The sequence below is a fragment of the Phocoena phocoena genome, chromosome 8 (assembly GCF_963924675.1).
Source record: "Phocoena phocoena chromosome 8, mPhoPho1.1, whole genome shotgun sequence".
NCBI lineage: Eukaryota > Metazoa > Chordata > Mammalia > Artiodactyla > Phocoenidae > Phocoena > Phocoena phocoena.
The window spans coordinates 44,771,926-44,799,665 of record NC_089226.1 but is presented as its reverse complement, the minus strand read 5'-3'; the positions used below and the strand labels follow the sequence as shown (position 1 = coordinate 44,799,665).

General features: G+C 36.9%; 1 protein-coding gene across 5 annotated transcripts in view; it reads right to left on the bottom strand.

Annotated features, from left to right (window-relative positions):
* The window catches only part of GRM5 (glutamate metabotropic receptor 5), a 530,088-nt gene that overhangs the window by 311,083 nt on the left and 191,265 nt on the right, over nt 1-27,740 (bottom strand). For all 5 annotated transcript variants that reach the window (XM_065881635.1, XM_065881638.1, XM_065881639.1 and 2 more), the window contains exon 2: nt 21,703-21,952. In XM_065881635.1, the coding sequence (XP_065737707.1) occupies nt 21,703-21,952 (250 nt within the window). The remainder of the gene's footprint in view (nt 1-21,702; nt 21,953-27,740) is intronic.

Genomic DNA, 27,740 nt, shown 5'->3' with positions numbered 1-27,740 from the left:
TAGAGCAACGAATAAAACAGATGAAAATCTCCGCCCTCCTGGAGCTTATCTTCTTAGCACAGACTACAGTGACAGTAAACTGAGTGAATAAGAAAATTACACAGCATATTAGAGGGTAGTAAGTGCCACTGACAAATATAAAGTGGGTAGAAAATGGGAAGTGTGGGTAGGAGTGTATGATTCAAGTTTAAATACAGTGCTCAGGGAAGTTTCACTGAGAAGGTCACATGTGAGTGAAGACTTCAGATAAAGAATCCAGTGATGAGGTATCTGGAGGAAGATTGTTTCAGGCAAAGGGAATAGTAAATGCACAGGCCCTGAGGTGGAAATGGGACTAGGATTTTTTGAGCAACAGCAAGAAGACCATTGTGGTTAGACTGGAGTGAAAGAGGAGAAGGGCAATAGGACATGGGTGGGGAGGGGGAAGATATATATTTGGGAGTCTAGTAAAATATTTTGTGAAGACTAGCTTTTACTTTAAATGAAATGGCAAGTCAGTTCAATGGATTTTTGAAGGAGGAGCAAGGGTAAACTTGTGTGTTTAGGTTGCCATCTTAAACCAGAATCAAATATAATTTTTAAAAAGTATTCCTTGTGATACAGCAAATTATAAATTCACCACTTAGGCGCCTAAGTTCCATCCAGTTTTATTTATTCTTGTTTGAGTTTGTGTGTGTGTGTGTGTGTGTGTGTGTGTATTTTCTTTAATTTGTGTATTCGGATCTGAAGATGTGAGCATCCAGGATGACTAAAACAACAATGTAAGAAGAAAAAAATAAGTAAATATGCTAAGGACAAAAATATAATATTTCATTCTAAATAGTAAAATAATAAACTAATCCCATTAAAATCAAGTACAGAAAAGGATAGTTATCACTATAATTATACACCAACGTTTTAGAGATTTTAGTGAATGCAATAAGTTCAGGAAATGGCATAATAAGTAATGAAGAAGTGACTCAGTTAGTTTGCCTTGATAAAATTATTGCATATCTAGAAAATCTGGAAACTTCTGGAAAACCTACAAATAATAAAAAAGGAACTTGAATTATACAAACATCAAGTTGCTTTTCTCTATACTAGCAATAACTAGCTTGAAATTAAAAAAAACATGCTAAGAAAAGGTATAAAGCACAGTAATAAATAAAAAAATACAAAATCTTTATAAAGCAATCTATCTTTATGGAAAGATGCAAAAATCTGAATAAAACTCATTCCCTATTTTTGGATTAGAACATTTTATATCATTAAAATTTCAATTCTCCAAAATTAATATTTAGAAACCTATTCTTATAATTAGAAAAGTAATCTTAAAGTGTTTATAGACCAAAAAATTTAATAAAAATAATAAAATTATGGAAATAAGAATAATTAGGGTGGTATACCTTACTAGTTATTAAAGTATACTAGAAAGAAAGTATAAAAAACACTATGCTACCAGCATTAGAAAAGACAAATAAAACAATGGTACCAAAGAGAGAATCTAAAATTATATACTAGTATACAGAAAATATATACTTTTTAAGATGTAAAATTTAATATATGAAATACTGTTATTTCAGTGTGAAAGGACTATTTATCTAATAAATCACACAGGCACATCTATCTTAAAGAAAATAATGTTGGCTTTCTCACTCTATAGATTTAATTTAAAAACTGCTGGTTTGATTAAATGAATAAAGGTAAAAAACAAACAATACTCTCCTGGTTTCAGAGAAATCTTTTTGATCAAAGAAGGAAATCCAGAAGCTATAAAAGAACCATATTTGATTACATACACAAAAAGATGACAAAATTTAACATAATCATAGTCAAAATCCTCCAAAATTGGAAGGAAATATGTATGTCAATGATTATAAGACCAAGAAGAAATGTGATAAGAAAAGAGCCAAGTTATTCATATTGGTTACTTGGGGAGAAGGAAAGGAAGGGAGAGAGACAGAGAGAGAGAGAAGGAAGATGTAAGGAAAAAAAAAAAGAAATACTGGAAAAATGGGGAAATATGCATTAGCCTAATGTCTACTTATATTACTACTACACATTAGAATGATGAATGGGTACATTTCAAAGCCTTAAATTTGAAAAGGCAAATGAAATGAAAACAAGTATTTGATTTTGAGATTGGATTTTAGAAATATTCTTCTTGACGTTCTGTTACATCTATACAGTATCTGTAAAAACATATTAAAATAAACAAATACAAAATCCAGAAACTGACAAGACCCAATGCAAGACTGTGGAGCAACAGAAACTCTCACTTATTCCTGATAGGAATACGAAACGTACAGTCACTTTGGAAGACAGTCTGGTAGTTTCTTACAAAACTAAACGTACTCGTACCATACAATCCAGCAATCATGCTCCCTGGTATTTACTCAAATGAACTGAAAACTTGTGCACATGGATGTTTATAGCAGCTTTATTCATAATTGTTGAAACTTGGAGGCAAGCAAGATGTCCTTTAGTAGGTGAACGGATAAATAAATGGTAGTACATCCAGACAATAGAGCATTATTCAGCACTAAAAAGAAATGACCTATCAAGCCGCAAAAAGACATGAGGAAACAAATGCATACTACTAAGTGAAAGAAGACAATCTGAAAAGGCTGCCTACTGTATGGTTCCAACCATACGACATTCTGGAAAAGGCAAAACTATGGAGACAGTAAAAATATCATTGGTTGCTAAGGGTTAGTGGGGAGACGGGGATGAATAGGCAGAGCACATAGGATTTTTAGGGCAATGAAAATACTCTGTATGACACTGTAATGGTTGATACAGGTTATTATACATTTGTCCACACCCATAGCATGTACAACGCAAACAGTGAGCCCTATTGTAAACTATGGACTCTGGGTGATAATGATGTATCAATGTAGGTTCATCAACTGTAGCAAATGTACCACTTGGGTGGGGATGTTGATAATGATGCCCCCTCACCAATGTATGTGGGCAGAGAGAACATGGAAAATCTCTTCCTCTCAATTTTGCTATGAACCTAAAACTGCTTTAAAAACAGTCTGTTAAAATAAATTTTAAAAAAAAACATAAGAAAACAGATTTAGCAGCCTAAGAATGTTAAACTGAGAGAATCTGTATAAATCATCTTGAAAAATAAAGATTTGCATTTATGTCTTGAAAGACAGTAGAAGACAATAAAGTTTTAAAATGTTCTGAACACAGAATTGAACCATTTCTAATGAACATTCACCTGCTTAGTTGCCTAGGCTAAACCAAGTTCACAGTACTGAAGGAACTAAAACTTTGTTTCCCTTTGAATGGAACTCAAACCTTGGAAGCCTTCCTTTGAAACAGTACAGACATGTGTTCAAACATGTTCATGGTATTCCTTGTCTCACCATTTTACTAGTAATTTGACTTTTCCCACTGCAAGTGATTGATTGGTTATTGGTGTTTTAGACTCTTGGAAAGTCCCTCATTTTTCTCTGATGTGTTTTGTAAAGGCCAGAAGCTCACCACTCTAGTACTAAAACCTCTGAAACAGAACTCTTTCATAAAATCATAGGGAGTGTGTCCTAGGGATTTACCTCTGCCCTCTACCTTGCACTTTCAGTTGGCTTCCTTGTAGAGTGGCATGCGTTCATTCTGCCTTCCTACTCTGTTAGAGCCCAAGAAACCTGCCTTTTACTTAGGCTGACTGGAGTTGGAGAGAACCTTTTCCTACCTCTACATAACTGCTACACATGGTTGTCCTTTGCAGCCACAGCCATCCTCAAATATATATAATTTATTAGGTACTAGAAGAACAAAGATCAATAAACTTTTGCTCACACTTCAAGGATCTCACATGCCAGTGGAGAAGAGGAGGAGGAAAACAGAAAACTAGAAATGAAAAGTCACAGGGATTTTCAGGGGTCAGTGGAAGTCCCAGTAGAGTTCAGGAAGTCTTCAAAACTGCTGGGGAATATCTTACATGATAAACTTGAGTTTCACTGGTAAAAGACAAGGGGGTCATTCCAGGGAGAAGACAGTGTAGGTGATACTGTCAGCCTGGTATGTTTAGGGAATTATAAGACTTTTGATGTAGGGAAGGTGAAGATTTGGTAGTGGTGGGAAGGATATGTAGATCTGTATCAGTTTTGATATTTAGGTGACATGCATCGGCATGGATTTACCCACTGCTCATGATTTTCACCTGTTCTAATTGGACCCATGTCTTACTGTTAAATATTTTAATATCATCTCTGAGTACAATGGGTAATAATTGGCAGATTGGGCCATATCTTAAAGGGCCATGGATGCCAGATTAGGGATTTGAATATGAAAGAAAAGGAGAGTCAACTAAGATGATTATGCAGGAGGATTACAGAATTAAATTTGTTTTTGAGAAAAATAACTCTTGGGAAAATGGGTAAGATGGATAGAGGTAGAAGGATGAATTTTTAATCCATGTCATCAGTCCATGTCAGCAAATGAGTAAGAATAACTTTATTACAAAGACTAACATTTATACCTAAACAGTACATTCCTTATTAAATTTAGCACATTCTTTTATTTTAGATAAAATTAAATCACTCAGGATTGAATAGGTATTCAAAGGAGGTATTTCCTATGCACTGTATGTTCCAATTGCTTTGGACATTATATTTCAGGATGCTGAATCAAAAAACGCTCCTTTGTTCGAGGTCTCCTCTCCATTGTTAAACACATTTCTCAGACCTGTACCCCTGACTCGACCAATACTCCTAGAATTATCTGATCCCATGACCCAGCAGGTGCCTTTATTTTTTTTTAATTTTAAAACTGTATGTATGTATTTATTTATTTATGGCCGCGCCGTGCGGCCTGCAGGGTCTTCGTTCCCTGACCAGGGATCCAACCCCTGACCCCTGCAGTGGAAGCGCAGAGTCTTAACCACTGGACCACCAGGAAAGTCCCAGTAGGCACCTTTAAACCTCAAGAAGAATTGAAAAGAAAGTGGAAATTATGTGCACATCATGAGTACTGCTGAATAAATATTCAAAGCCTAAGTCCTGATGAGTTGTGTAAGTAAGGAGAGCCGGATTCACAGATGAAAAACACCCCTCTAGATTAAGGGTCAATAACCGTTTTTTGCAAAGGGCCAGACAGTAAATATTTTAGGCTTTATGACACATACAGTCTCTGTTACAATTACTCAACTGTACTATTGTAGCCCCAAAACAGCCATAGACATTGTGTAAATGAGTGTGGCAGTTTTTCAATAAAACTTTATTTACAAAAATATGAGGAGAGCTGGATTTGACCCATGGGCCTCAGTTTGCCAGCCACTGCTTTAGAATGATATATCACAGTGTCCTCCAACTAAAAGAAACATGTACACAAGACACTCTACCAAAGCAGATTAGTCTTCTGGAAAACAGTGGAAGAACAAATGAATTTCACCTGGTTTCACCACAGACTAACATTTTGTTTGCCTTTGTTTCTTCACAGATGTTTGATCATTCTTATAAACAACTTTAAACTTTTCTGTTTCCTGTAAGCTAAATTTTACCAGAGTGCTTTCCTAATAAGTTGTGCATGGAAAAATAGTAATGCAGATTGAATAGTCCATCTAATCACTGAATTTTTCCAGTTTACAGAAGGTTGGATTCTCCAGACTTTATCTTACTTAAAAACAGAAATCTTTCTTTCAGAATCACCTTTAATTACTATTATTTCTTTAATAAAGATGGAGAAAAATAAAATATTCTATACCATACAGATCAAATTTATACTGAGATTGAAGATTATAAAAGATCCAGATAGTTTACCACAGTGATTAAGGATACAGACTATCGTCCAATGCCCTCTCTGCCACATCCTGCCTGTGTGATCTTGAGAAAATTCATTGTCTCTCTGTGCCTCAGTTACTTCAGCAATAAAATGATGTTAATAGCAACAGCTTTCAAATCGGATTGTTACGAAAAGTCAATAAATAAATACATGAAAACCAACCCCTTAGAACAGCACTTGCGACATAAAGAGCACTCCATAAAGAGCTATTATTACCATCCAATAATTTTAAAAATTCATCTAAACAAAATTTTAGAAGTGCAATCAACCTTAAATCTACCAGACCCCTTCGAGCTGCAGATGCCTCTAAAGCACAAGCCCAAGTACTGAAAGAGCCTTTAAGATATCAGTTAGTTTCATCTCTTACACAGGAATCCTTCTCTGTCCAATAATATCAAGACCTTCTGTTCTCCTTTTGGGCATTTCCCATTGTCAGATCCGTAGCACCTTATAAAGCAACTGGTTTCATGTAAACTTCAGATGATGACATTGATGAGACAGGTGATGTCTCTGAACGTCAGAGTCTTCATCTAAAAGTGAAGTTAATATTATGTATCTGCTTCAGAAGGAGAAGAATATATCTCACTCTTCACATTTCAGAAAGGAGTACTTCAGAGGGCTTTCCCACTCTCTAGGAGAGAAAAAAGCATGGAAGGAAACCACACAGCTTTTCTACTCTATCGCCCTCTCTTTGGCTCAGGGGAATGACTGACATCTGTCCGAGGAGACTGGAGAAAGAGTTGAGCATGTGGGACTCTGCCTCCTCTTTTTTGAAGCCGTCTGTTGCTCTGAACCTAAGAGTTTTCCTATTGTCATTCTTAAGGCCATATTCTAAAGCAGGAAAGTTCTGCACTGTCCAGGCCTGCCTGTGACTCTGAGGTTTCAGGGCAGTGTTAGGAGGTCCATTTGGTCACAGACCTAAGACTTGGTCTCTAATTAGCTAAGATACACTAATCTCCATGACTCATTCCTGTTGGTTTTTAATTTGGAATCAAGGCTGTTGTTTTAATCAAACTTTAAAACCCTAACAGACAGAATTCATTACAATACTTGATGTGACAGTACGTGTACAAATGTTAAATTTGCTGTTATTTCAAGAACATTTCTTTATTACAGTATAGCCAAATCTTCTTCCTCTCCCCATTGTTTATAACAGATGGAGTAATATAAAATAAAGATGATATGTAAAACCACTTATTAACAGTATAGTTTTCCTTGTTCTCTAATCTCTACTGATAACTTTTAAGACCACTGGCACCGCCCTCAGCAAAACCCACATACACACACACACTCCCTTCTTACAAAGAAAGGGGAGTTACTAAATATATTTCCTCTTTTCAAAATTTTAAACCCTACCTTTGCCCTGATACAATTTTTTATTTCTGTTCCAGTTCTGGAGTTGACCTTCTCAACTTGCTCCCTCCACCTACGCTTTAAATGTCACTCATTTTCACATGTTTAGGGATTTATACTGTAAATTGTTCCCCCCTTCATTTATTAAATCCTCCTATTCTACCTGGATCCTAAAATTAAACAACCAATTAAACAAAAACCTCTGTGACTGGCCTCTGTATGCAATATACAAATCCCAAGAATCAGAAAAGAAAAATGTGAAGAAAATACCTAAAAAATTAAGTTTGGCATTGTCCAAAATGCAATAAATAAAGTAAAATTAAATGACAGGAGATAAAATATTTGCTACAAATGTCAATTATCTACTTTCCTTAATTTATAAAAGCACTTCTATATAGATCAGTAGGGAAAAATACACAGAAACAAATCGACTAACTGCATGATTAGATAGCTTGCAGAAAATATAAATATATATCACTTACTGATTGAAATATGAAAGATGTACGATCTCACTCATAATTAAAGAACTACAAATTAAACATTACGATGCCAATTTTCACCTATAACATTAGCAAACACCAAAAAATTAAATAGTACCCTGTGTTGATATAGATGTGGAAATACGTGATTTTACTGTATAGCTTTGTTCACGGTTTAAATTATTTTTCATGATCATAAATTACCTTTTTGGAAAATAATTAAAATATTATGTTAAAAACCTCTGTCTACCTCATTTTCTCTCAATATAGAGTTTTATCATTCTTCTTTCCTTATTAGTTTCACTTCCCAAAGCAGTGATAATATAATCCCCAAAGGGATTATATGCCCTGCGTTCATTTTCTTACTTCCTACTCCTTAGCCACTTCATTCTGACTCTGTTTTTATTTCTCCATTTAGCCAACTCTTGCTAAATCATCAATTACTTCCACTGCAATAGATCCAAAAGGCCCTCTCAAAATTATTTGCACTTGATTTCCTAGAACCATTTGACACGGTAGTCTTTTATTCCTTCCTTTCTTCCTCTCCTCCTTCCTCCCTCCCTCCCTCCCTTCCTTCCTTTCACTGCTTGGCTTGTAGAATCTTAGTTCCCAGACAAGGGACTGAACCGGGGGCCACAGCAGTGAAAGCACCAAGTCCTAACCACTGGATAGTGGTCTCTTCTTTATACATGCTCTTCTATTGGTCATAGCACTATCTGGGTTTTCCTCCCCGATCTCTGAATTTGCTTTTTCTCTACCTCCTTTGCCAAGTTCATCTTTTTTCTAATCATTCAATTTTGAGGTCCCTCAAAGCTAAGTTCTTAGACTTCCTCTTTTAATTATACACAGCCATGTCTTCTATTAATAAAGCTAAATTATTCAGATGATTTGCTCGTTTTTATTTACAGCCTATATATCTCTTTTGAGCTCCAGACTTACAGCTTTTCCTGCTTTCTTGGCTATTTTTATGTTCAAAATGCACCTTAGGTCAACTTACTTAAAACCAAACTCATGATCTGCTCTCTGCCTCATACCTGGTTCTTGTCCAATTGTCTTTATCTCAATAAGGGTACCATCATCTATTTTGTTATACAATGTAAGAATCTAGGTAATCACCCTTGATATCTTCCCTACACTCCTTAATATAAACACATCAGCAGCTCCTACATATTTTTTTCAACTTTGTTAAGTTGTACATAATGTACAAAAAGTTGCACATATTTAATGAATACATTTTGATGAGTTTGGACATACATATATACCCCGATACCATCATCACAAACAAGGTAATAATCGTATTTTAATTACTAAGTAGATCATGGTCTGCCCTCCATTTCATCATCCACACTGCCTTAGTCTATCACAGTATAATTTTTGTTAGGGACACTGGTTCCCCTACATCCATCTCACCTCTTCTAATCCATAAGCCATATCCCAGGATTATCTTTTGGAAAATCACACCTGTTATATTCTCATACCCACAAAAAAGCTTTCTCCAATGATGAAATAAATATCAAAATACTACAAGGCTGAAAATACTGTCTCCTAGGTTCCTCTCCAAATTTCTTCACACATGCTTCCCTTATTCTCTGTTCTCAACCCATATGGTTTAGAGAGTTTTGCATATGGTCTGAGGCAGATGCATCTAAACAACGAACGGGCTGTTTATAGACTGAACATTATGCAATTAGTCTGGTCTTCCCAACTCAAATGAAGAAAAGGAGTAAAACAACTCCAGGCACAGTGGGACATAGTTTAGCTGGCTTTATTTACGTTACAAATTTTCACAAAACTTCCAACAAATTTTAAGTCATTTTACTAGATTTAATTTTCAAAGGATAACCTAAAACAACAAAAACAAAACTGAATAAAAATTAAACTGACGCTATCATAAATGTACAAACATTGATGTTGCTAAAAGACTTCTCTCTTTGTGATACTTAGAATGGCCACTAGGATAAGAAACTAGTGTGATCTTGTCCAGTCATTTAACCACTTTGAGTCTCAATTTTCTCCCCTATAAAGTGGGGATATTATTAGCAAACTTAAAGGCATCTAAAACTTGACACATCCCATATTACTTAAAACATTAAATTCCGCCCCCCTTTCCTCTCATCATCTCCTTTCCTCTCCTGCTCCTCTCCTCTCTTGCCCACTCTCCTTGTCCTCTAACACATAATGGGAACTCAATGAAAAGTACTTTTTTTTAACCTAATAAAAGATGGACAGGGCTTCCCTGGTGGCACAGTGGTTAAGAATCCGCCTCCCAATGCAGGGGACACGGGTTTGAGCCCTGGTCCGGGAAGATCCCACATGCCATGGAGCAACTAAGCCCATACGCCACAACTACTAAGCCTGCACTCTAGAGCCTGCAAGCCACAACTACTGAGCCCATGTGCCACAACTACTGAAGCCTGCACGCCTAGAGCCCGTGCTCCACACAAGAGTAGCCACTGCAATAAGAAGCCCACACACTGCAACGAAGAGTAGCCCCCACTCGCTGCAACTAGAGAAAGCCTGAGCGCAGCAATGAAGACCCAACACAGCCGAAAATAAATAAATAATATTTAAAAAAACCCAAAACAAACAAACAAAAGAAGAATAGGGACGGGACCTGCACCTCTGGGAGGGAGCTGTTGAAGGAGGAAAAGTTTCCACACACTAGGGAGCCCCTTCGCTGGCGGGGATGGGGGGTGGGCAGGGGGGAAGCTTCAGAGCCACAGAGGAGAGCACAGCAACAGGGGTGCAGAGGGCAAAGTGGAGAGATTCCCGCACAGAGGATCGGTACCGACCAGCACTCACCAGCGCGAGAGGCTTGTCTGCTCACCCATTGGGGTGGGCAGGGCTGGGAGCTGAGGCTGGGGCTTCTGTCAGATCCCAGGGAGAGGACTGGGGTTTGCGGCTTAACACAGCCTGAAGGGGTTAGTGCACCACAGCTAGCCGGTAGGGAGTCCAGGAAAAAGTCTGGAGCTGCCTAAGAGGCAAGAGACCATTGTTTCTGGGTGCACGAGGAGAGGGGATTCCTGCTCTGTGCGCCCACAGAAGGCAGAGCACCACCTAAATGACCTCCAGAGATGGGTGTGAGCCTCGGCTATCAGCTCAGACTCCAGAGATGGGCATGTAACGCTAACACTGCCACCGCTGCCACCAAGAATCCTATGTGCAAGCACAGGTCACTACCCACACACCCCAGGGAGCCTGTGCACCCCACCACTGCCAGGGTCCCGAGATCCAGGGACAACCTCCCCGGGAGAACACACAGTGGCCTCAGGCTGCTGCAACATCACACTGGTCTCTGCCACCGCAGGCTCAGCCTACATACCAATTATGACTACTGTAACCCTCCCTCTCCCCAGCCTGAGTAAGCAAGAGAGCCCTAGTCAGCCGCTGCTTTAACTCCCTCCTGTCTGGGTGGAGAAGAGACACCTGAGGGCAGCCTACATGCAGAGGCGGAGCCAAAACCAAAGCTGAACCCCAGGAACTCTGAAAAAAAGGAAGAGAAAGGGAAGTTTCTCCATACAGCCTCAGGAGCAGCAGATTAAATACCCACAGTCAACTTGATGAACCCTGCATCTATGGAATACTTGAACAGACAATGAATATTCCCAAAATTGAGGCGGTGGATGTTGGGAGAAACTGTAGACTTGCAGTTTGACTTCTGCATCTATTTGTTTCTGATTTTTCTCTTTATCTTAGTTTAGTTTTTAGTGTTTGTTATCATTGGTGGATTTGTTTATTGGTTTGGTTGGTCTCTTGTTTTATTTTATTTTTAAAATTTTATTTATATATATATTTTTCTTTTTTCTCTTTTTGTGAGTGTGTATGTGTATGTTTCTTTGTGTGATTTTATCTGTTTAGGTTTGCTTTTACCATTTGTCCTAGGGTTCTCACTGTTTGTTTTTTTGTTGCTGTTGTTGGTTGTTTGTTTCTATAATTTTTATGAGTGTGTGTGTGTGTGTGTTTCTTTGTGTGCTTTTGTCTGTTTATATTTGCTTTTACCATTTGGTTTGGGGTTCTGTCTGGTTTTTTTTGGGTTTTTTTTTTCCTTTTTTTTTCTTTCTTTGCTTCTGAGCCATGTGGCTGGCAGGCTCTTGGGGCTCCAGCCAGGTGTCAGGCCTGACCCTCCAAGGTGGGAGAGCCAAGTCCAGGACTTTGGACCACCAGCATAGACCTCTCAGCCCCACATAATATCAATCAGTGAGAGCTCTCCCAGAGATCTCTGCCTCAACACTAGGACCCAGCTCCCCCCAATGGCCAGAAGCTCTAGTACTGGATGCCCCATGCCAAACAACTAGCAAGACAGGAACACAACCACATCCATTAGCAAAGAGGCTGCCTAAAGTCATACTAAGTTCACAGACACCACAAGACACACCACCAGACATGGCCCTGCCCATCAGAAGGACAAGATCCAGCCTCACCAACTAGAACACAGGCGCCAGTCATGTCCACCAGGAAGCCTACACAAGCCACTGAATCAACCTCACCCACTGGGACCAGACTAAAAACAAAGGGAACTACGAACCTGCAACCTGCGAAAAGGAGACCCCAAACACAGTAAGCTAAACAAAATGAGAAGACAGAGAAATATGCAGCAGATGAAGGAGCAGGTAAAAGCCCATCAAACCAAACAAATGAAGAAGAAATAGGCAGTCTACCTGAAAAAGAATTCAGAGTAATGGTAGTAAAGATGATCCAAAATCTTGGAAATAGAATGGAGAAAAAACAAGAAAGGTTTAAAAAGGACCTAGAAGAACTAAAGAGCAAACAAACAGTGACGAACAACACAAAAACTGAAATTAAAAATACTCTAGAAGGAATCAATAGCAGAATAACTGAGGCAGAAGAACGGGTAAGTGACCTGGAAGATGAAATAGTGGAAATAACTGCTGCAGAGCAGAATAAAGAAAAAATAGTCAAAAGAATTGAGGACAGTTTCAGAGACCTCTGGTACAACATTAAATGCACCAACATTTGAATTATAGGGGGCCCAGAGGAAGAAGAGAAAAAGAAAGGGTCAGAGAAAATATTTGAAGAGATTATAGTTGAAAATTTCCCTAATATGGGAAAGGCAATAGTCAGTCATATCCAGGAAGCACAGAGAGTCCTACACAGGATAAAGCCAAGACAATATTACTCAAACAAGCAAAAATTAAATACAAAGAAAAAATATTAAAAGCAGCAAGGGAAACACAACAAATAACATACAAGGGATTGCCCATAAGGTTAACAGCTGACCTTTCAGCAGAAACTCTACAAGCTAGAAGGGAGTGGCAGGACATACATAAAGTGATGAAAGGGAAAAGCCTACAACCACGATTACTCTACACATCATGGATCTCATTCAGATTTGATGGAGAAATTAAAACCTTTACAGACCAGCAAAAGTTAAGAGAATTCAGCACCACCAGACCAGCTTTAAAACAAATGCTAAAGGAACTTCTCTAGGCAGGAAACACAAGAGAAGGAAAAGACCTACAATAACAAACCCAAAACAATTAAGAAAATGGGAATAGGAACATACATATCGATAATTACCTTAACTGTAAATGGATTAAATGCCCCAACCAAAAGACACAGACTGGCTGAATGCATACAAAAACAAGACCCCTATATATGCTGTCTACAAGAGACCCACTTCCGACCTAGGTACACATACAGACTGAAAATGAGGGGATGGAAAAAGATAGTCCATGTAAATGGAAATCAAAAGGAAGCTGGAGTAGCAATACTCATATCAGACAAAATAGACTTTAAAATAAAGACTATTACAAGAGACAAAGAAGGACACTATGTAATGATCAAGGGATCAATCCAACAAGAAGATATAACAGTTGTAAATATCTGTGCACCCAACATAGGAGCACCTCAATACATAAAGCAAATGCTAACAGCCATAAAAGGGGAAATCAACAGTAACACAATAATAATAGGGGACTGTAACACCTCCCTTTCACAAATGGACAAGTCATCCAAAATGAAAATAAATAAGGAAACACAAGCTTTAAATGACACATTAGACCAGATGCACTTAATTGATATGTATAGGACATTCTACCCCAAAACAACAGAATACACCTTCTTCTCAAGTGTTCATGGAACATTCTCCAGGATAGATCATATCTTGGGTAAAAAAACAAGCCTTGGTGAATTTAAGAAAATTGAAATTGTATCAAGTATCTTTTCCGACCATAACACTATGAAACTAGATATTAATTACAGGAAAAAAACTGTAAAATATACAAACACATGGATTCTAAACAATACACTACTCAGTATCCCAGAGATCACTGAAGAAATCAAAGAGGAAATAAAAAACTACCTAGAAACAAATGACAATGAAAACACAACACCCAAAACCTATGGGATGCAGCAAAAGCAGTTCTCAGAGGGAATTTTATAGCAATACAATCCTACCTCAAGAAACAAGAAACATCTCAAATAAACAACCTAACCTTACACCTAAGCAATTAGAGAAAGAAGAACAAAAAACCCCAAAGTTAGCAGAAGGAAAGAAATCATAAAGATCAGACCAGAAATAAATAAAAAAGAAATGAAGGAAATGATAGCAAAGATCAATAAAACTATATGCTGGTTCTTTGAGAAGATAAACAAAATTGAAAAACCATTAGCCAGACTCATCAAGAAAAGAAGGGAGAAGACTCAAATCAACAGAATTACAAGTGAAAAAGTAGAAGTAACAACTGACACCACAGAAATATAAAGGATCATGAGAGACTACTACAAGAAACTATATGCCAATAAAATGGACAATCTGGAAGAAATGGACAAATTCTTAGAAAAGTACAACCTGCCAAGACTGAACCAGAAAGAAATAGAAAATATGAGCAGACCAATCACAAGCACTGCAATTGAAATTGTGATTAAAAATCTTCCAACAAACAAAAGCCCAGGGCCAGATGGCTTCACAGGAGAACTCTATCAAACATTTAGAGCAGAGCTAATATCTATCCTTCTCAAAGTCCTCCAAAATACAGTAGAGAAAGGAACACTCCCAAACTCATTTTATGAGGCCACCATCACCCTGATACCAAAACCAGAAAAAGATGTCACAAAAAAAGAAAATTATAGGCCAATATCACTGAAGAACATAGATGCAAAACTCCTCAACAAAATACTAGCAAACAGAATCCAAGAGCACATTAAAAGGATCATACACCATGATCAAGTGGGTTTTATCCCAGGAATGCAAGGATTCTTCAGTATATGCAAATCAATCAATGTGATACACCTTATTAACAAACTGAAGGATAAAAACCATATGATAATCTCAATAGATGCAGAAAAAGCTTTCAAGAAGATTCAACACTGATTTATGATAAATACTCTCCAGAAAGCAGAAATAGAGGGAACTTACCTCAACATAATAAAGGCCATATATGACAAACCCATAGCCAACATCATTCTCAATGGTGAAAAACTGAAACCATTTCCTCTAAGATCAGAAACAAGACAAGGTTGCCCACTCTCACCACTATTATTCAACATAGTTTTGGAAGTTTTAGCCATGGCCATCAGAGAAGAAAAAGAAATAAAAGCAATGCAATTCGGAAAAGAAGAAATAAAGCTGTCACTGTTTGCAGTTGACAGGATACTATACATAGGGAATCCTAAAGATGCCACCAGAAAACTCTTAGAGCTAATCAGTGAATTTGGTAAAGTAGCAGGATACAAAATTAATGCACAGAAATCTGTTGCATTCCTATACACTAACGACGAAAAATCTGAAAGAGAAATTAAAGAAACACTCACATTTACCATTGCAACAAAAAGAATAAAATACCTAGGAATAAACCTACCTAAGGAGACAAAAGACCTGTATGCAGAAAACTATAAGACATTGCTGAAACAAATTAAAGACGATACAAACAGATGGAGAGATATACTATGTTCTCGGATTGGAAAAATCAACATTGTGAAAATGACTATACTACCCAAAGCAATCCACAGATTCAGTGCAATCCCTATCAAACTACCAATGGCATTTTTCACAGAATTAGAACAAAATACTTTACAATTTGTATGGAAACACAAAAGACCCCGAATAGCCAAAGCAATCTTGAGAAAATAAAATGGAGCTGGAGGAATCAGGTCCCTGATTTCAGACTATACTACAAAGCTACAGGAATGAAGACAGTATTGTACTGGCACAACAACAGAAATATAGATCAATGGAATAGGGTCAAAAGCCCAGAGATAAATCCACGCACATACTGTCATGTTATCATTGACAAAACAGGCAAGAATATACAATGGGAAAAGACAGACTCTTCAATAAGTGGTGCTGGGAAAACTGGACAGCTACATGTAAAAAAATGAAATTAGAACACTTCCTAACACCATACACAAGCATAAACTCAAAATGGATTAAAGACCTCAATGTAAGGCCAGACACTATCCAACTCTTAGAGGAAAACATAGGCAGAACACTCTATGACATAAATCACAGCAAGATCCTTTTTGACCCACCTCCTAGAGAAATGGAAATAAAAACAATAATAAACAAATGGGACCTAATGAAACTTAAAACCTTTTGCAGAGCAAAGGAAACCTTAAACAAGACCAAAAGACACTCCTCAGAATGGGAGAAAATATTTGCAAATGAAGCAACTGACAAAGGATTAATCTCCAAAATTTACAAGCAGCTCATGCAGCTCAATATAAAAAAAAAAAAACAACCCAATCCAAAAATGGGCAGAAGACCTAAATAGACATTTCTCCAGAGAAGACATACAGATTGCCAAAAACACATGAAAGGATGCTCAACATCACTAATCGTTAGAGAAATGCAAATCAAAACCACAGTGAGGTATCACCTCCCACCGGTCAGTATGGCCATCATCAAAAAATCTACAAACAGTAAATGCTGGAGGGGGTGTGGAGAAAAGGGAACCTCTTACACTGTTGGTGGGAATGTAAATTGATAGAGCCATTACAGAGAACAGTATAGAGATTCTCTAAAACACTAAAAGTAGAACTACCATAGGACCCAGCAATCCCACTACTGGGCATATACTGTGAAAAAACCGTAATTCAAAAAGAGACATGTACTACAATGTTCACTGCAGCACTATTTACAATAGCCAGGACGTGGAAGCAACCTAAATGTCCATTGACAGATGTATGGATAAAGATGTGGCACATATATACAATGGAATATTACTCAGCCATAAAAAGAAATGAAATTGAGTTATTTGTAGTGAGGTGGATGGACCTAGAGTCTGTCATACAGAGTGAAATAAGTCACAAAGAGAAAAACAAATACCATATGCTAACATATATATATGGAATCTAAAAAACAAAAGGTTCTAATGAACCTAGGGATAGGACAGGAATAAAGACGCAGACATAGAGAACGGACTTTAGGACACAGGGAGGGATAAGGGGAAGCTGGGACGAAGTGAGAGAGTAGCATTGACATATATACACTACGAAATGTAAAACAGATAGCTAATGGGAAGCAGCTGCATAGCACAGGGAGATCAGTTTGGTGCTTTGTGACCAACTAGAGGGGTGAAATAGTATAGCAACTATGGCAAACTGTATGGAGGTTCCTCAGAAAATTAAAAATAGAGTTGCCATATGATCCAGCAATCACACTCCTGGGCATATGTCCAGAGAAAACTATAATTCAAAAAGATACATGCATCCTTATGGTCATAGCAGTACTATTCACAATAGCCAAGACATGGAAACAACCTAAATGTCTATCAACAGATGAATGGTTAAAGAAGATGTGGTACATATATATCAATACAATGGAATATTACTCAGCCATAAGAAAGAATGAAATAATGCCATTTGCAGCAACATGGATGGACCTAGAGATTATCATACTAAGCAAAGTAAGTCAGAAAAAGAAAGATGAAAACCATATTATATCACTTACATGTGGAATCTAAAATATGACACAAATCAACTTATCTACGAAACAGAAACAGACTCGCAGCCATAGAGAACAGACTCGTGGTTGTCAAGGGTAAGAGGGGGTGATGGGAGAGGGATGGAATGGGAGTTTGGGGTTAGCAGATGCAAACTAGTATATGTAGAATGGATAAACAACAAGGTCTTACTCTGTAGCACAGGGAACTATATTCTATACCCTGAGATTAAACCATAAAGGAAAAGAATATGAAAAAAGTATATATATATGTGTAACTGAATAACTTTGCTGTACAGAAGAAATTAATGCAACATTGTAAATCAACTATACTTCAATTTAAGAAAACATTTTAAAAGCTAAAAAAAAAATGTGGCTTGAAATCAGTAACCTGTGCATAAAGAAAAGAAACACTGGTAATAATTCCCATTAGTTTTGAAATTTAAGTACATTTTTTCTTGCGTCCTGGTAACTATAATAACATTGAAGGACAGAAATTCTTAATTCAAATAGCTAAATAGTTTTAGTTAATCATAGATAAGATAAAAAGATCTTTACATTGTTAATTTGCTAAAAATTGGTCCTTGTTTCCACATTTTTAGGCTTACAACTTGTAAATAATACATCTCAAATAATATTTTCACAAGTCAAGATCTAAAACACTGTATCCATTCTAGAAAAATCAGCCCCTTTAGAAATGTCATTACCATTCAGATTATTGATCTCATCCTGCTGCCAGGGCTAAAGTGTTTAGCAAGACTATTTCCGGGACCTGGAGAGGACATTTTTATTGTCACTAAGACAACAGATTAACCAGAGTTCAAATGAGAAGACCCAGTGGCCAGGTCTATGTCACTCTAACATTCTACAGATGTGCAACACAGATGGTGAGGTATGTTGATAGATGAGGTTGTCTTGGCAGCAGAGTTCTTAGACCTGCCTAACATTTTAGTTGAATGACCCCATTAAACATGCCTGTCCCAAGGCAGCTGGATAGATTTTTAAGTAACTATAGCTGTTAAATGTGGAAACCTCTAGGAAGTTCTGAATACAGAGTCTTTCTCTTAGCTTTGACTCCTAGTTTATAGGAACTATCCACCCAAGTTTGAGTTGGGGGTAGGGGAAGGAAGGAGCAGAAAGAGAGATTGGGGAGTATATGCAAACAAAATTATCTTAAAATTCTAGGAGTATAGGGTAGGGTGAGTTGAGTAAGAGTTTTTAGGAGGGAACATTAATATAAAAATGCTAACTTCAATTGGAATTATCTAGGATAGTTTTTTTTTCTCCACCGAGGGTCTATGAAGAACCAGGGATTTGCTGTCAGATTATAACTTCTCCCCTGTTTCTATTCTATAGGAGACAGGTTAGTAGAGAAAAGCACAAGATTTTGAGTCATGGTAATTGGGTTTTTGTGTGACCTTGACCATGTCATTCAAATGTTTGTGGTATCAGTTTCCTCATTTGTAAAATGAGAGTGGATAGATGTTCTAAATTCTCTTACAACTATTAAGTTCTGCTTTTCTGCTCAGTGTCCTAGACCTCCACTTTTACTAACAGGAATATTTTAAACTTACTAAGAAGCAGCAGAACGTAGTGCTAACTGCTCAGTTCCTAGACTCACAGACATTTAAAATTTTGCCTTCATGGCATACATCTATATATCATATTATTATTTCTCAGCATTTATTGAGTCTTAAGAGTCCTTGCCTATAAAATGGAGATGATAATAGTACTCATCATGCAAGTTGTTCTTAGATTTTTTTCACAGCACTTATTTCCTTCTATCTAACTTATCATCTGTAAGGTCCATAAGGGTAGTGACTACTGTCTGTTTTGTTCACTGACGTATTCCAAGCATCTTAACAGATACTAGCCACTCAATATTTGTCAAATGAATAATTAAATGAAACAATGCATGTAAAGTGGTTAGTGCAGTAATTGGCACACAACAGTTGATAAATGATCCTATAGATGGTCCTGATAAATGGTTTTATTAATACCCACAGTGCCTTTTCACTATGAAGAAGTAGGAATGGAAGAAGTGGGAATTTCATGAGAAGATGAAGGGGACTAAGGACCATAATGTTGTTTCCAAATACTGTAAAGAGTATCACATGTCACCTGCAAAGAAAATAATATGATCCAAGATGTGGAAACTACAGAGAGACATTTTTAAAATTCAGAGAAAGGAGGATTTTTCTAACAACGATTGCTCAAAGATGAACTGGTGCTCAAGCAAATGTTGAATTATTATTGGCCAATAAATGAGAGAATTAGGAAATATAATTAAAGGTTATAAATCTATTATTTCATGGATGAAATGATTTGAAAGGAACTTATAAACAGCATATACAGAATAAAATTTTAAATATACAAAATATTGAATTTTGGCCTTGTGATGCTGCTGGCAAAAAATGTAGATGGAAAATGGCAAATACAGTAGATACCAACCTATTTTTCTTGGGTACATGTGATCAAAAAACATTTGTTTGTGACCTAACATATGGCTGAAAAACAAGTGCTGCTGACTTGTTTATTGATGTTGGCAAAGCAGCAGACAGGAGCTACAGAATCCCTTATCCCCCATTCCCCCCCGACAAGGAAAAACAGGACTGTTTCAAGCCAGCATCTTTCTTTCTTGTTCTGTTTATCCCACTGGTAACACTGCACTTTGGACTTTCAGAATATTGGCAGTGAGAATGTTCTTGATTTACATGAAATAAACTGATGCATCACTCTTGCCAACTAGGGATGATTTTAGACAAAATGTATGGCATCGATGAGAAAGGAATCTCAGTATCATTTTTATGAAGGATGGTTGGCCTCATATAAAACAGTCCCATCAATCTATTGCCATCAGCTCAGACAGAAAAGAATTAGGTACATAAACTGGCTGTCATAAAATGTAGCTGAGTAGGAGCGAAGTCTGATCACAGAAGGTCAGTTACACATGTTCGCAAATAAAGGAAGCATGTTTTCTATAATGAGCCATCAAAAGTTAATAACAAGTGAGTTGGCTTTTTATTTTGGACAGTAATACTGAGAAAGATGCAATGGTTCTGAAGGTTTTCTCTGTTCTTTAAGTTGGCTACCTATTGAGAAAAGATATGTGATAACATGGTAACTTTTTAAAGGTATGAAATGGTGAACTGCATTCACCTGTTAAAACTATGGTGTTGACTTGACTGTGATGATTAATTTTATGTGACATCTTGATTGGGCCACAGGGTGACAAAACGTTTGGCCAAACATTATTCTGTCTACGAGGGTGTTTCTGGATGAGATTAACATTAGTATGGGTAGACTGAATAATGACGTTTATTCTCCCTAAATTGGGTGGGCTCATCCAATCAATTGAAGTCCTGAAAAAGGCTGAGTAAAACTCCTTCATGACTTGCTTGTGTTGAGATATTAGTCTTTTCTGGCCTTCAGACTTGAACTGAAACATTGGCTTTTCTTGGGTCTCAAGCCTGCCAGCTTTCAGACCACAGCTGTAACACTGACTCTCCTGGGTATCTCTCTCCATAGACATACATTACTGTTTCTATTTCTTTGCAGAACCCTAACTAATACGCTGACTCAACAGGATCAGGAAGAAATGAGCTGAGCTGTGCCAATCAAGTGCATTATCCAGATAATGAAAGTCAGTCCCTGCAGAAGTTGATCTTTTAGAAACTGGTCTGGTAACAATGTGAGTGTGATCAGGTGACATGATAACACTTCTGCAATATAAAATAATGAGCCAAATTACGAATGCTTTTACAATTAGTTCTAGAAGCAATTCCTCACGTTCCATCCCCAAAGTCTAAGATTCTATCTTATAAAACAAGCTTACATAGCCATTCTCAGAATCAATTTCAGAAGCAACAGCATAAAGTTTGAAATGTGTTTACCTCCAAGGGAATTATGCAAGAATTTAAAAATCCTTCTCATTTCCTTACAATTAGTTTTTGAGGACTGAAGGACTCATCATTTTCATATGTTGATTCTTGTCATTATCAGTAATCAGCACATGGCATATCTACTTATTTTCCATGATTATTTTCAGGCTCTGGTGTTTTATGATTTTTAAGCTCTACTTCCACTACACAGATTAAGCTTCCAAAGCATCTGTCTTTAGGCACCAAAAGATACCCTTTGATTTCCCCAAATTCCTGACTTTACTTCCATGTGAATTTTCTCCTTGTCACTTACCTGCCCAGAAGCAGAAATTCTCCTGCCAGCCCCAGGCGCCTCATGGCCATCAGCAGACCTCTCACCGTCATGCCCTCGCAGAAGCAGGCCACCACCCGGGCCTTGGGCAGGTGACTCCTGAGCTTCTTCAGCAGTTTATCGAAGCTCTGCTCCCCCGCGTTGCTATAGATTTTGTAAGAGTGAGCGATGCAAATCCCTTCCTTGGCTGACATATCTTTGAACGCTTCCATCCCACTTTCTCCATAGTTGCCTGTGTGGAAACAGATAAGCAGAGGGGAGAGTGTTGGATTCATTGGGTAGAGTTGGAATGCAGAAGTGCTGGGAGCATGAAGGTCACCTGGTAGTGTTGGATTTGGAACCTGAAGACCTGAGTGAGGTTTTGCTTTTTCACTGACTTGCTTATCTGGGCAGTTTACAATGAAACTACAGGATACATATATGCATTGATCATTTAAAACTTTTTCACTCAGAGAGAATATTACAAAAATACAAGCAATTTGGCTCCCCCTTTGACTCAAAAAAACTCATATTCTAATGTGAGATGATGGAAAATATTTATCTGCTATCTTTTCATTCTGTATCACTTCATTTTGTTTCTCATTATATGATCTTCTTACCCCACCGATTCAGATTTTTGTGTTTAAAGACATTATACACAGATGCAATACATATACTTTATATAGTATAGATGTACAAATATCTTAGAGTATTTTATTTTATAGAATATTATCCATATATTTCATAAATAATCATGAGAGTTTGTGGTTTTATCCCAAGTGAAAATTCCAGATCCTTGATTGAGATTTTAGTCTTGTCACAGATAAATGTATTAGCTCATTTAAAACATTTAAAGTTTTATTATATATAACCATTGAAAAATTACCGATATATGGGGGAATAATTCCAAAGTATTTTGCAACGTTTTGGGGTTAAGGACTGATGGTGGCCTTTTAAAATTATGAAACATGGGGATCAATATTGACAATCACTTATAGGCCAGGAAGTGTATCAAGATTATTATATATGTGACCTCATTTAACTCTCAGAAGAATATATTGAGAAATATATTATGACCTCCTTCTACAGATAAGAAAACAGATGAGGCAGTTAGGTTTACAGTGGCCCAGAGTTAATATCCCCAGTAGGTGGAAAGTTCCATTCCATTCACAGATCTGTCTAAGAGTGAAGATTCTGCTCCCTCCATTCTTCTACAGCTGACTTTTACGAGACTCAGAAGCCCAATTATATCTGTGTTTCTCTTTCCTATTTAAAGGTCATGATGCTTCAAGTTTAGATATTTTGGGAGCCTTCTGAGGCCCTATAAATTATGACAGGTTCATTTTCTGAGTTTTCAAAAGATTAGGTGGGTAAGGGCGATTGATTTGAGAAATACAGGAGACTATTACAAGACAGCCAAGCTGTGGGATGTAAGTGGCCTAGCAATCAACTAGACCTAGGAAATGGCATTTCATCAGGAGGAGTTAATCTCAAATGAACAAGCAAGTACAAGTCATTCGACTGCATACATTTCACTGTACAATGATAATAGAGATAACTTATAAATAACTACACTCATGTAACATTTTGATGTTTGGAAAGTTAGTTCATATATATGAGCTCATGCTACTTACACCAACTCTGTGATAAAGGTACTATTATCTTCCCTTCGCAGCTGATAAAACTGAAGTTCACATTTAACAAGCAGATGGCAGAGTCTTGATTTGAAAATCTATCCTCTCCCTCCTGGCCCTGTGTGTGCTCCATCTTAGCAGGGGTGCCTTGTTGCAAATGAGAGCCTCAGACTTTGAGGGTGGGTTTTTGTGTAAGTTTATCCTCATGAACAAACTGTAAAGGGCAAAGCAGAACAGGCCAGCTTGAGTCCCAGCCAAAAACACTGGTAGGCCCAGCTGCATCTTTCCCTCTTCTCCCAGAATTAAAGCAAAAAGAAACCTCTATGATGATGGCAGGTAGGCGATGTAGTTATTTTGCAATTAACAAAGGTTAAAGGGCTCTTCCTGAAAAATGTGCAAAGGGGCCTAAATTATTCGTCTTACACTAACCTGAGTAATCTATTATTTTCTGATTACTTTTAGCCAACTCTATTTTTCAATTGACTACCCTGCACTTGATGCTTTAATTAACGCTAGGGCATTTGGATAAATAATATGATATTAGGTGCATAGTGATTGTGATGGCAATAACGAAAATTCTCAGTATATTCATAGTTAAACAACAAAAAATACCTGACAGATTTATAATCTTTAGCACCTCTCCAACAGACTTGTTTTAACATTTTTTTTTGTTTATACAGTAAGTTATATATAGAAGCACCTTGCCATAGAGAACTTTGTTATTAGAGAGATCTGAGTTCTAATGTAGCTTGGGTTGTTCTAAATCTCAGCTTTATCACCGGAAAATCACAGATAACACTGCCTAATATATGGGTATTTTGTATATTATATTTTATGTATGTAAAATATCTTATAGATAGCCTGAACCTAATTAATTGCACGTATTGGGGTTATAAAGAATATTCTAGACACAGTTAAGATGCCCTCTCTTGGAGCAACTAAAACAAATCATGGAGCAAATGACATTAATACTGAACAATAGACTAAAAAATAAGCTTAAACTAGTGGGGGAAATATGATTTTGTTAGAGCAAAGCCCAAGAATTATTCTTTAAAATTAAAACAGGAAACAGTTGCAATATATGTGTAACATAAAAATTTCTTCAGAATACTCATTTTGAGTTAATAAAAGAAACCCATTCTAAGTTGGGAATTAAAAATGGGAATATGTATTCCAATAAAATTGGGAGGCTTGTAGTATTTAGATTTTCAGTAGTTGATATAATGACTACATTTTAGAATTGTATATTTAAAAATAAAGGAGAGGGCTTCCCTGGTGGCGCAGTGGTTGAGAGTCCGCCTGCCAATGCAGGGGACACGGGTTCGTGCTCCGGTCCGGGAAGATCCCACATGCTGCGGAGCAGCTGGGCCCGTGAGCCATGGCCGCTGAGCCTGCGCGTCCGGAGCCTGTGCTCCGCAACGGGAGAGGCCACAACAGTGAGAGGCCCACATAGTGGAAAAAAGAAAGGAAGAAAGGAAGAAAGGAAGAAAGGAAGAAAGGAAGAAAGGAAGAAAGGAAGAAAGAAAGAAAGAAAGAAAGAAAGAAAGAAAGAAAGAGAAAGAAAGAAAGAAAGAAAGAAAGAAGGAAAGAAAGAGAAAGAAAGAAAGAAAGAAGGAAAGAATGAAAGAAAGAACGAAAGGAGAAACTATAAAAATTTCATAGGCTTCTTGAAGAAAATGAAATAGATTTCAAGCACCGTATAGAATGAAAAAAATGGTGAGGAAGCAAAGATTTATTTTTCCAACAAGGAAACAAAGGTGCTAGAAAAAGGAAGATATGGTGTAAAATATGAAACTAGTCTGTGGCTTCAACTAAGCATCTGGCAAAAGTAAGAAGGAATCTATTAGACATTCTTCTTTAAGTAGCAGAGGGTCTGTGGCTTGGAATTATGAGAAGAAAATGTAATCGTAGTCCGACTTGACTCTTAGCTCACACTATTTATAATTGTAATGATGCAAATGTCAATTATTAATTTTCAACTGTATAAGTCCACATATAGGCAAGGTAGACTTATTATGCAATAGAAAATATATGTTACCAACCTTACCAATGAAAATTACAGCAGAGGAAGATTTTAGGTTGAGATGTGGAAGCAGGGAGAGTTGATGAGAAAGGGAAGGTTATTAAAATACTCCACTCACTATTTGGAAGTTAAGATATACAGAAAGCAAGAGAGAGATGATTAACAGAATTATTTGAATCTGAAAAAAATGAGATTAATCTAATAATACAATTATATTGAGAAGAAATAAGAATATATGTGAATTAAGAGATGTCTACTTTCCATAAATTAAAAAGTAGGCATTAAAAAAGTAAGCGTAGGGGCTTCCCTGGTGGCACAGTGGTTGAGAGTCCGCCTGCCGAGGCAGGGGACACAGGTTCGTGCCCCAGTCCGGGAAGAACCCACGTGACGCGGAGCAGCTGGGCCCGTGAGCCATGGCCGCTGAGCCTGCGCTCCCGGAGCCTGTACTCCGCAACAGGAGAGGCCACAACAGTGAGAGGCCCACGTACTGCAAAAAAAAAAAAAAAAAAAAAAGTAAGCATATATTCATACTACTTAGAAATATGAAAGTGAAAACCAGAAAAGAAAAATGTAAAGTGCTCTTTCTTACTTTAAGCCATTCTGAATGACATGATTTTGAAAAATATTAAAGTACAAGTTTGATGAAAAAATTTTAAATAACAGACTTAAAAGTTATTGAAATTGCAGAGAGATATGGGACATTTAAAATGGAATGCCAAGTGAACATTACTGAAAAAAGAAATTCAGCATGCTGATAGTGAGGATAAAATTTTCCTGTAATTTCCTTAAATCAAATGTAAGAGTAAATATTAATTTATAACTTTTAGATATCTTTGTATATTTCTGGTGGGATATACTCACATTCAATTATTAAAATACAATCTCTATAATGAAAATAACTTGAGAACTTGGGGGTAGCTAATTTTGTAAATAGAATTATTATAGAGCAAAATTGATCAGAATCAAATTTTATCTCAAACAATTGCTTAGATATCACTTTGTTTTGGTTCTATGTTTTTATCACATCAGTTAGATTTGGCTACATTGTACGCATTTTATTTTCCATTTCAACCACAGAATGAGAGCCTAATGGATAAAAATATAAAATAGGATCAAGGTTATTTTTTTTCTTATATCATGAAAGATACCAAACCTGAAGCCATGGCAGAATGCTTAATTCACATTTATTCTAAGAGCAGATGCTCTACTTAAAATCATATTAGTCATTTCTAGTATGCCAGAAAGACTTTACAATTGAGATGGTTTTCAACAAGATGTCACATCTAAATTAAAATAGAAAAGTCCAGTTAATTTTCCTTCCTCCAGTCAAATCACCTTCTACTTACTGTTCCTTTAATATCAAGCTCAAGGAATTCCTCTGCAAAGTCTGCCCAACCTGTGTATCCCTTCCTATGTTCCTCATTTGATCTTACAATAGAAAATTGTCTTTACTTGTGTCTGCTCCTTTAAGACTGTATACCTTTGGGACATAAATTTTATTCTCTTGTGTATTCTTAATTCCTCAAAGGGGCCTAGAAGATAACTAACGCAAGTTGAATAAAAAAATAAGTGAATGAATGAGTGGTACAAAGTAATCAGCACCAAGTGGGAATTTGCCAGATGAAAATATTTGTGCAATTAATTATCCTACCTCTCATCAGAACTGCAACATTTGTGTCTAGAATGTATCACTCTATTGAGTGATTATGTAATGTTATTCCACTTAAAATCTGAAGGACAGAATTGTACAATAGTCAAAACAGTCAGAACATCTAGATTTTTTTCCAATGGCTTCAGTGTTCCCCTGGATAATAAGAGATTCTAATATTTTAACCTCAAATGCTATTTAAAGCTAGTTGCTTTCACTAGTACTATTTGACCTGTATTATGTCAGCTGGGATCTGGAAGCATCTGACTCCATTTGTGCCTACAAAGTACACAATGCAAACAAGACTTGCTAAAGAATAACTTTAAATCTTTCTTCTAACCTAAGAGATTCTTTGCACTTTATGTTTAAAGGCACAGGCATGGAACAATCCTTTAGTATGCAATGCATAACCATAGACCACTGCTATTTCAGGTGGCACCACTTCACTTTCAGTAGATACTGTGCTACTGTGGATTAAACATACTTCTGGATAAAGATAATAGAGAATGGCAACATAGATAGGCTACATCTGGTGAATGAGGTATTTTTCTTGCAAAATATCTATTGGAGATATGGCTCAAATTTATAAATATGTGTGTTGAAGAAACTGATTGTAAGAATAAAAATTAAATTAATAGAATCATACTAAAAAGATAAATAATTTTCCTTTCTCTGACATTCGTTTCCTTTTTTCCATTGTACTCTTACTTCTCCCACCATAATCAGACCCCCATTA